The sequence below is a fragment of the Trachemys scripta genome, chromosome 17, assembly GCF_013100865.1.
Source record: "Trachemys scripta elegans isolate TJP31775 chromosome 17, CAS_Tse_1.0, whole genome shotgun sequence".
Taxonomy (NCBI): domain Eukaryota; kingdom Metazoa; phylum Chordata; order Testudines; family Emydidae; genus Trachemys; species Trachemys scripta.
Window position 1 is genome coordinate 6,284,367 of NC_048314.1, and position 9,214 is coordinate 6,293,580.

Here is a 9,214-nt window from a genome sequence, read left to right on the forward strand (position 1 = left end):
AAGGGACAAGATACTTTCAAATCTTAGTGGGGGGAAGGCTTTTGTTTGTGGGGGAGAGTTCGCTCTTGGGACTGAGAGGGACCAGACATCAATCCATCTCTCATATTTCAAACTTGTAAGTAAACAACCAGGCAAGGCGTGTTAGTTTTATCTTTGTTTTCTCAACTTGTAAATGTACCTTTTGCTAGGGTGTTTACCTCTGTTTGCTGTAATTTTGAACCTAAGGCTAGAGGGGGGTCCTCTGGGCTCTTTAAGTTTGATTACCCTGTAAAGTTATTTTCCATCCTGATTTTACAGAGATGATTTTTACCTTTTTCTTTAATTAAAAGCCTTCTTTTTAAGAACCTGATTGATTTTTCCCTGTTTTTTAGATCCAAGGGGGTTGGATCTTGATCCACCAGGAGTTGGTGGGAGAGAGGAGGGGGGATGGTTAATTTCTCCTTGTTTTAAGATCCAAGGGGTTTGGATCTGTATTCACCAGGGAATTGGTGAAGAGTCTCTCAAGGCTACCCAGGGAAGGGAATTAGCACATTGGGAGTGGTGGCAGTGGACCAGATCTAAGCTGGTAGTTAAGCTTAGAAGTTTTCATGCAGGCCCCCACATCTGTACCCTAAAGTTCAGAGTGGGGAAGGAGCCTTGACAACTCCTGCTAGAGCAGGGGTTCTCAGGACAAAAATTTTGGTGGACTCAGAATGCAGCCACCAACTCTTGCTGGTGGCTGCTTTCACTTTTTCCTAAAATACTTCATTAGCTTTAGGAAAACCAAATAAATATGCACACAGATATGTCCAAATCACTGGAGTTTATTTATTGATAGCCAGTAAGTCTGTTGTGAAAAGTGGTATTAACAAACATACAAGTATCACTTCTTACAGCAGCCTTACTCAGCCCTGGCAAGCCTGGGGACAAATAAGCCCTGGATGGAGGGTCGGGGAAGGCAGTGGGGGCTAGGGGAGATGGGGATTGGAGGCTGGGAGAGGTAGTGGAGGGCCGGTGCCTGAAGCTCTGCTCCCAGAGCCTGAAGCCTCATGGCCAGAGGACAGGGCCCAGGGACGGAGCCCGAAGCCGTGTGGCTGGAGCCTGGGGCCTGCTGTTGTGCAGCCAGAGCCCGGGGCTGGAGCCTGAAGTCCCATATCCAGAGCCCACTGCCCCCGCCACCTCAGAGCTAAAGCCCAAAGCCTGAACCCCAACTCCCCTGGGAAGGTGGGGAACTTACTGGCTGCCTGCTCCTACAGCGTTGTGCCCCAAGTGACTCCAGAGGAGGGCAGGGCCCAATCCCTGCTGGTAGCAACCAACACCAAGGCAGTGCATCCAGGAGCAACAGGGAGGGGGAGAGGGCGTTACTTTGCCCTCCCCCCATCACAGCCCAGAAGGCCGTGACTGCAAGAAAAGTCCCTGATGGCTGCATGCGGCCACAGTGGCCGCATTTGAGAAATGCTATGCTAGAGAGCCAATGTCAGGGAACTGAGGGCTAATTAAGGATTGTTTTCTCACCATCTGGGTTAATGTTTAATTGGATCAGTGACCTGTATGCTGTGTAAACAGATGAGGGAGAGATTGGCAAAAGCTCTGCTGTGCATATGTCCTGGAGTACTGCCTCTGCCCTGCCTTGTGAGGCTCTCTGGAAGCACCGTACTGCTCTTGACATAGTCTGGGGAAATGATCAATGCAGCAAGAACAACGCCCACTGCTTCAGCCTTCTGCACTGCAGAGAGCAACTTCCAGGCAAAATCTTTGTAGGGCTCAAGTTAAGGGTGAAAGCCTGTAACACAGGTATAAAAACCCTCACAAATTATTGAAGGTATTAAAATAAACCCAGCTAGTAGGAACCCAGGAAATTCAGAGTTAAGGTTAACCTTAACAGCAGCCCAAACACTGAAAGGCATAGAGATAGAGTGATGGAACCCGAACAACCTTAACTCTGCTCCCCAAAACAAAACCAGCCTCCCGTCTGTCCTGCTTTGTTCCTTTCATACCTGCTTTCTAAGGTGTATTTGTAAGGTACCTGAGCTGTGTCCTCAGGCTGCATGCAGGATGGTGCTTAGTTTTGAAAATCTCATTGTTACCCAGCATGACCATGGTTCTCTTTTGATCACTCACTGTCCATGGCGGCTGCACTGAGCCTAGAGGGCAGCAGCACTGGCCCAGATATTTCAAAGGCCCTGTGTCTGGTGCAACCATCACATCCAGAGAAGAGAGAGCAGCTCAGGGAGCCCTAATACAGCAGCCTCAAAGTCATCGGTGTCCGTGTTATTATGCTGGCAGGGCAGCTTGCTAATGGGAGCTGTAATTAACAGAACCCCATCTGTCTTGCTGATTGCCCCGCCAAGGCGAGGTGTCTGTCCGCAATAGAAATACTGAGCTGGAAGCAAGGCCGGCTCTAGGTTTCTTGCCGCCCCAAGCAAAAAAATTTTTGGCTGCCCCCCCAATCCAGCCCTGAGCTCTCCCCTGCTCTCTCCTGCTGCCCCAGCCCTGGGCTCTTTCCCCCCCCAACCGCACCCCCTGCTGTCTCAGCCCTGGGTCACTGGTAACTCGCTCCCAGGGCGGGTCATTCAGCAGGAATTTTGGATGTGCACAGAACACAGGCAGGATTGGTTCCCATATGGTTACAGAACTGCAGTAAAGTGGAACAATTTTCAGCTTGTGTGATTGGAGGGTATCTGGATGCATATTATAAGACTGTCCTACATAAATGAGGAAAAGTTGAGGTGCCTTTATTATTCTTTTGTTCCATTCTTTGTTTCTATGGGAAATTTGCCAATGCAATATCACTGTCTTCCTTTTAAACAAATAAAATAAAAAAATAATATAATAATAATAATAATAGAGATATCCCATCTCCTAGAACTGGAAGGGACCTTGAAAGGTCATTGAGTCCAGCCCCCTGCCTTCACTAGCAGGACCAAGTACTGATTTTTGCCCCAGATTCCCAAGTGGCCCCCTCAAGGATTGAACTCACAACCCTGGGTTTAGCAGGCCAATGCTCAAACCACTGAGCTATCCCTCCCCCCCATATAAAATAAAAATAAAAATAAAAAATAAAAAATGGCAATGGCTGTTGAAAATAGCAATTCCACTCCTAATAACCACTGGGAAGCATTTCTTGCTCAATTTTATCCTACTTTTTCTACAGCAAGTTACAGTGGATCAGTATATTTGATCTGGGAGAAATGAAGTAACAGCTGCCCAAATTGAGCTTGAGCACTCCTGACTTTTGAGGTGTTCAAATCTGGAAGGCAGGTGCTAGATTCCCTTTCTGAATATTAGCTAAATCTGGAAAGGAAAAGTCAATTTCTGCTTCCATGGCTCAGAAGTGGAAATCCTCCTACATTCCTGTTACTGTATCTAAAGCTGCCCAGGTCCTCTAGTAGAGCCTCCCCTCCCTTACTTTTCATTTTAAATTCTAGTGGGATCCACGTACCTCCCTTGCTAGTCTTCAGAGAGATAGGTGCACTGTCCATTTAGTCCACCCAATTCTTTCTTTGGGGGCTGCAAGGTGAGGTCACACCAGTATCCCTAATCCAGTCTGGGGATGTCTTCTGAAGGGGATATCTGGGCCAAAGCTTTCTACTCCTTGGACATACTTGTTCCCCGTTCTACGGTTACCTACCATAGATCTGTATTTTCACGGACATGTATGGCTTTTTGGGTTTTAAATAGCCATCCGGGAGGAATTAGTAAAACTCTCAAAAGTTTTGTAGAACTCCCTCCCAATGCGCAGCGCAGCGCAGCTGACAGGGCGGCCTGGACGGATTGAGCCGCTCGCATTGGGGCCTCCAGCAGCCAGGCCTCCTCCTCTGCTCCCCCCCTCTCCTCCCCTGCAGCCTCAGCGCGCCATGACGGCAGGTTGGAGAAGGGGCATGGGATTCCGGGGGGCAATCAAGGGACAGGGAGCAGGGGGGTTGGATGGGTCGGGGGTTCAAGGGGGGCCTGTCAGGGGGCGGAAGTATGGAGAGGGGTCGGGGCAGTCAAGGGACAGGGAGCAGAGGAGGTTGGATGGGCCAGGGGTTCTGGGGGGGCCTGTCAGGGGATGGGGGTGTGGATAGGAGTCAGGGAAGTCAGGGGACAGGTAGGGGGTGGGGTACTAGGGGGGCAGTTAGGGTGGGGGTCTCAGGAGGGGACAAGGAGAAGGAAGGCTTAGATAGGGGGTGGAGTTCCAGGGGGCGGTTAGGGGCAGGGGTTCTGGGAGGGGGCGATCAGAGGACAAGGAGCCGGGAGGGGGGTTGGATGGGTTGGGGGTGCTGTTGGGGGCCATCAGGGGGCAGGAGGTGGGAGGGAGTGGATAGAGGGTGGGGTTACCCACCCAGTGGAGTGTCCTCTTTTTTGAATGTTAAAGTATGATAACCCTACCGTTCATAGTCCCATCCCATTCTAGCAGTGATCTCTCCATTCACAGCAAGCTGCAGCATGAAGTCTCAACTACCTCACTCCCTCCCTCTCCCTTTCCTGTTGATAGCTTCCAAGGGAATGCTGGGAAATGTAGTTCTTTCCCTGCTCCAGGGCTGGCTCTATAGGCAGGAGCTAACCAAGGAACTACAACTTCCAGGGCCCCCTGTTGGTTCTCAGCTCCCATGGTGGATCCCTGCCGCCCCTGCAAATGTGCCGCCCAAAGCATGTGCTTGCTTTGCTGTTCTTACAACTCTTCATTCTCCTCTGTTTTCACTCCACTTAAGCCCCACATTGCACTGCTCTCTTCACATCCTTCTCACACTTGCTCTGCACCTTCTTCTATCCAGTCCTTAAGGCTTAGAACTTCCGCACTCATTTGCTCTGCTGCTTGCCAGAGTCCCCCCTGGAAATAACCACATGGCTTCCAGGAGGCCAGTAAGGCCTTACTGTCTGTAGGAGGTTGTAAACCCCTCATTCCCTCTGACATGCTAATGCATTTCTCAAATATAGAGCTAATCAGCTGTGTGCCAGCATTGCCACTCCAGCTGAGTGTGCGCTCTGGGACAGGGCTCTTCTCTTTATAAGAACTAGGGGTCACCCAAGGAGATGAATGGGCAGCAGGCTTAAAACAAATAGAAGGAAGTATTTCTTCACACAACACACAGTCAACCTGTGGAACTCCTTGCCAGAGGATGTTGTGAAGGCCAAGACTATATCAGGGTTCAAAAAAGAACTAGATAAATTTATGGAAGATAGGTCAATCAATGGTTGTTAGCCAAGATGGGCAGGGATATGTCTCTAGCCTTTGTTTGCCAGAAGCTGGGAATGGGTGACAGGGGATGGATCACTTGATGATTCCCTGTTCTGTTCATTCCTTCTGGGATACCTGGCACTGGCCACTGTCAGAAGACAGGATATTGACCTAGCTGGACCTCTGGTCTGACCCCGTATGACCGTTCTTATGTTATGTTCTTATTTCCTTGTCTGTCATGAGCTGGGTGCGACTGGTGGCATTATCGACATTGTGACTAGCGATGGGTTGAGTGGATTTTTATGGGGTTTTGCTGATTTTTCACATGAGGAGAAACGTGAATGAACATTGCAGAGGAAATCCAATATTATGGCAGTTATGCTGCATGGTGTTAATGGCACAGCTTTGACAGGAGCGATGCCAGGGGTTTTGCCGCCTTACGCGGCAGCGCTCCTCCTCAGAGCATCCGGCGGGACCAGGAGCGAGTGAAGAACCCGCTGCTGAAGAGCCCCGAAGACATGGAGAGGAAGGACCCCCGCTGCCGAATTGCCACTGAGAATGGCAAAATGCTGCCCCCCCAAATCCTGCCACCTTAGGCGACCGCCTAGGGTTGCCTAGTGGAAGCGCCGGCCCTGTCTGCAGGCAATCACATACCTCAGAGCTCAAGTGGATGGGTGTGCTAGCCATCCTCACTTCAGGCTAAATGGAAGAAGCAATTAAGCTCATTTATGGCGTAGCGTAGCTGAAATAACAGAAGCCACCATCCAAGGCACTGGACCATATGGAAGGCCTGAGCAAGAACTAAGGGTAAATAAGAGGAGTTTCTTTGGGGACTGATTTAAAATGCAGTGATGGAACACTGATTGGTTGCCTCTGTGAGGGTCAGAGGTGGAAAGTAACAAGAAATCCCAGAGAAGCAGCTATGTGGATAGCCCTGAGCAGGAGCAGAGACAGAGCTTCTGGAGCTACAGGGCTGTCTGGAGAAGCAGGCTCGGCAACTGTCAACAAGGAAACTGCCTAATGCTGTTTGTTCCTGCTGTGTTCAGGAAAACAGGGCTCTGTGTGCGTGTGCTTTGTAAATGAGCAGAATTGCCCAGAGCAATACCTGACTCTATCATAAATTTCCCCTAATGGAAACAGCCTAGTGAGGCCCCACCCTGCACCAATATTTGCTAACATATGGGGACAAGGGGCAGAATCACAAAGGGCCTAAAATGTAGTGTGTAGGCAGCAGTTTGCTAATGTTGATCTGCATCTTTGGACCTATATTATGTCATATCCTCCTCCCCTCTCCCCCCTCCCCGTAAAGTTCATTCATGTTTCTCCTAAGGACAAACTTAGTTATTAAAAAAAACATTAAAACCTAGAAGAATCAGCTAATTCTTCACTTAAAGCCTCACTGAAATCTGTCACTTGTGTAACACAGCCAGACACAGGCATTGCACACTTTGCTCTCGTGTCACACGCACAGCTGGTTCCTGTCAGGCATGGGCAGGTGTGAAGGTTGAGAGGTTCATAGGGGTCTTTGTAGGTAAATTCTGCAGCTCTGGATTAACAAGTGCAGTTTCACTGTCTAGTTCTGCTAACAGGCCAATAAGTGCACTGCACCCTCTTTACTGAGTCACGGCACTTTCACACTGCGGGGACTCACTCCAGCATTGCCTCAGCTGTGTTGAGCTTGGGGAAGGCGAGGCAGCCTTTGCCAGGTCTGGCTTGGGCACTAGTGGGCACGATTGGCCATGTTGGGTTATTGTATGGGAGAAGAGTTGGTGGCAGAATGCACTGCTGGATTGCTCCCCCTCCTAGCACAGGTATAAATGACAACACACAGGTGAATCAGCCCCTTGCTGAGGTGACCCATCCTTCTTGCCAAGGAGGCCAGCATCACCTGCCCTCTGTTCCAGCCTACCTAGATTCTGCAGCCGGGCACTGCCCTGCAGTAGCTCAGCACCCCCAGCTCTCTCCCCAGCTCCATGGTTTTGTTTGGACACCTGTTATACCATCGGCTCCTACTCAGAGACTAGAAGGCATCCCCTGCTCCCCCACCACCTGCTGTGCTTTGGCACCCACTCAGCCGAGGTGATTGGGGTCTCTGTGCTGGACAGGCACCAGGGCGGCTGGAGAGGGCTGTTGGTGGCTCCCGGCTCACCCAGCTTTCCCTGTGAGTGAAGGAGATCAGTACCACCCCCTTGCACTCCTGAGTGGTCCAGGGCAGCTGGCTGACCCAGCCCTGTGACTGGGATATCAGGCTCCATCAAGTCTGGCTTCAGCTCTCGTTTCAATTGCAGCTACTAATGACTAAGGAAAGGCCATGGTTATTTCTCTGCTTGACAGAGCAGATTGGGCTTGGCTTTTCCCTAGGTGTGGTAGCTTCCTGTAACAATGGGGGCCCAGGAGTGTGTGCCACTGGGCCTGCCACCATAGCAGCCCAAATCCTGGGCCGTGCCACTTGTTAGCTCATCTGAAGGGTGCTGAGCATGCCTGCACCACCCTGGGGAGCTCTGAGTTTCCAGGGCTGCCTCTGTCTCCTTTGTGTCCCAGGGAGCTGGCTGTGTGTATGCAGAGCTGGAGTTGCTATGTGAGGAGGGAGGGACTGAACTGACCCTGGCTCAGCAAAAGTTAGAGCTCAATGTCAGTTACTAAGCGAAGGAACTCACAACAGTCTGGCTATGCAGCAGAGCAGTGCTTGCCTTTAGCCCCTCAGATCGACTGGCTGGGCAGAGGAGGGAACCCAAGCCTGGGGCCTCAGCCCAGGCCATGCAGCAACAAGCATTGAGATGGGCTGAGAAGCAGGAAAAGCTTCACTCACTGCTGGTGGCTCTGATAAAACTTACTCAACTCTGCTGCCCTGGCAAGTGCCGCTCGGGTTAAACAGCTCTGGGCTGCTGGGGCTGTGGCTAGACTCTGGCTATGGACTGGGGTCCCAGCCCTTCCAACCAGAAGGAGCTGCAGGCCCCTCAGCAGTCCATTCCTGAGTGCCCCATCTGCTATGGCCCCTACGACAACATCTTCCAGAGGCCCCTGCTCCTCCCTTGCGCTCACACCTTCTGCCTGGAATGCCTGTCGAGGATCTGTGTCTTCGTGAAACAAGCCCAGACCTTCCCCTGCCCTCTCTGCAGAGCACAAGTGCATGTCCCCGACGGAGGGATCCCCAAACTCCCGCCCAATATGGATGTTGTGACCCAGTTCCCTCCATGGCTGCAGACTCTGCAGGAGGTCTGGCTAGATGGACACAGACTGTGCTGGATCAAACAGCCGTCTTTGTCCTGTCAAGTGAGTGCTGGTGAAGAAGCCCTTGAGATGCTGGTTACAGTGGAGTTATTATACAACCCAGCCCCTTGGGACGTCAGTAGAAGAGATCTGATAGGTATCCACCATCCCTCCCGCTTGTCCATGTGCAGGGGGCTATGCCAGCTCCTATGGGAGCGTCGCCTGGCTGTGTTCTGGATTGCTATCCTGCTGCTGGTATTGATCGTTTTACCCATCATTTTTATACCTGATTCCCACATGACCAGGACTCCAGAAGGTCAGCACCAGGTGGGGACCTTTCCGACAGCCGATGCTCCAAGCAGCAGTCTGAGCAGGTCACAGAGCTTCTAGCAACTTGCCATCCTCTGCTTGTGTGTAACACAGTGCACCTACTGCTTTACTTCACTTGCCCAGGAGAGCCAGAGGGGGGCCGATGGATAGCTTGGTGATGGGGAGCTGCTGGGGCTGGACCATAACTTTTGCCCCAGCCTCGAGAGGCCTGGCCTCAGCTGCTGTGTTGTTCTGAAGCTGCTCGGGCCCAGCTTGGGAAGGTTTCCAAGGCCAAAGACAAATTCAGGCCTCACGTCAATCAGCCTGATGCTAATGAAGCCAGCGGAGTTGCACTTGCTTATACTGGGGCTGAGCTTGGCTCCAAACGTGTTTCTGCACTGTGATAACTGTCGCCCCTTTGCCTTGGTACATGCAGATCAGCTCAAGTCCAGGGGAAGAGACACAGTCCAGGAATGTTTAACATTGAGGGACGGAATGGAGAGGTAAATACACTCGGCATAAAGTGCCCTTTGCAGCAGCCAAATGCAACAGATG

At 51.3% G+C, this 9,214-nt stretch overlaps 1 protein-coding gene across 1 annotated transcript; it reads left to right on the forward strand.

Moving 5' to 3' along the window:
* The first annotated feature begins 8,050 nt into the window (after window positions 1-8,050).
* On the forward strand, window positions 8,051-8,789 carry LOC117867188 (RING finger protein 223-like). The gene has a single exon (XM_034752013.1). It carries the CDS (start codon window positions 8,051-8,053, stop codon window positions 8,738-8,740), a length of 690 nt encoding a protein of 229 aa, XP_034607904.1. The 3' UTR covers window positions 8,741-8,789.
* Window positions 8,790-9,214: the final 425 nt, after the last annotated feature.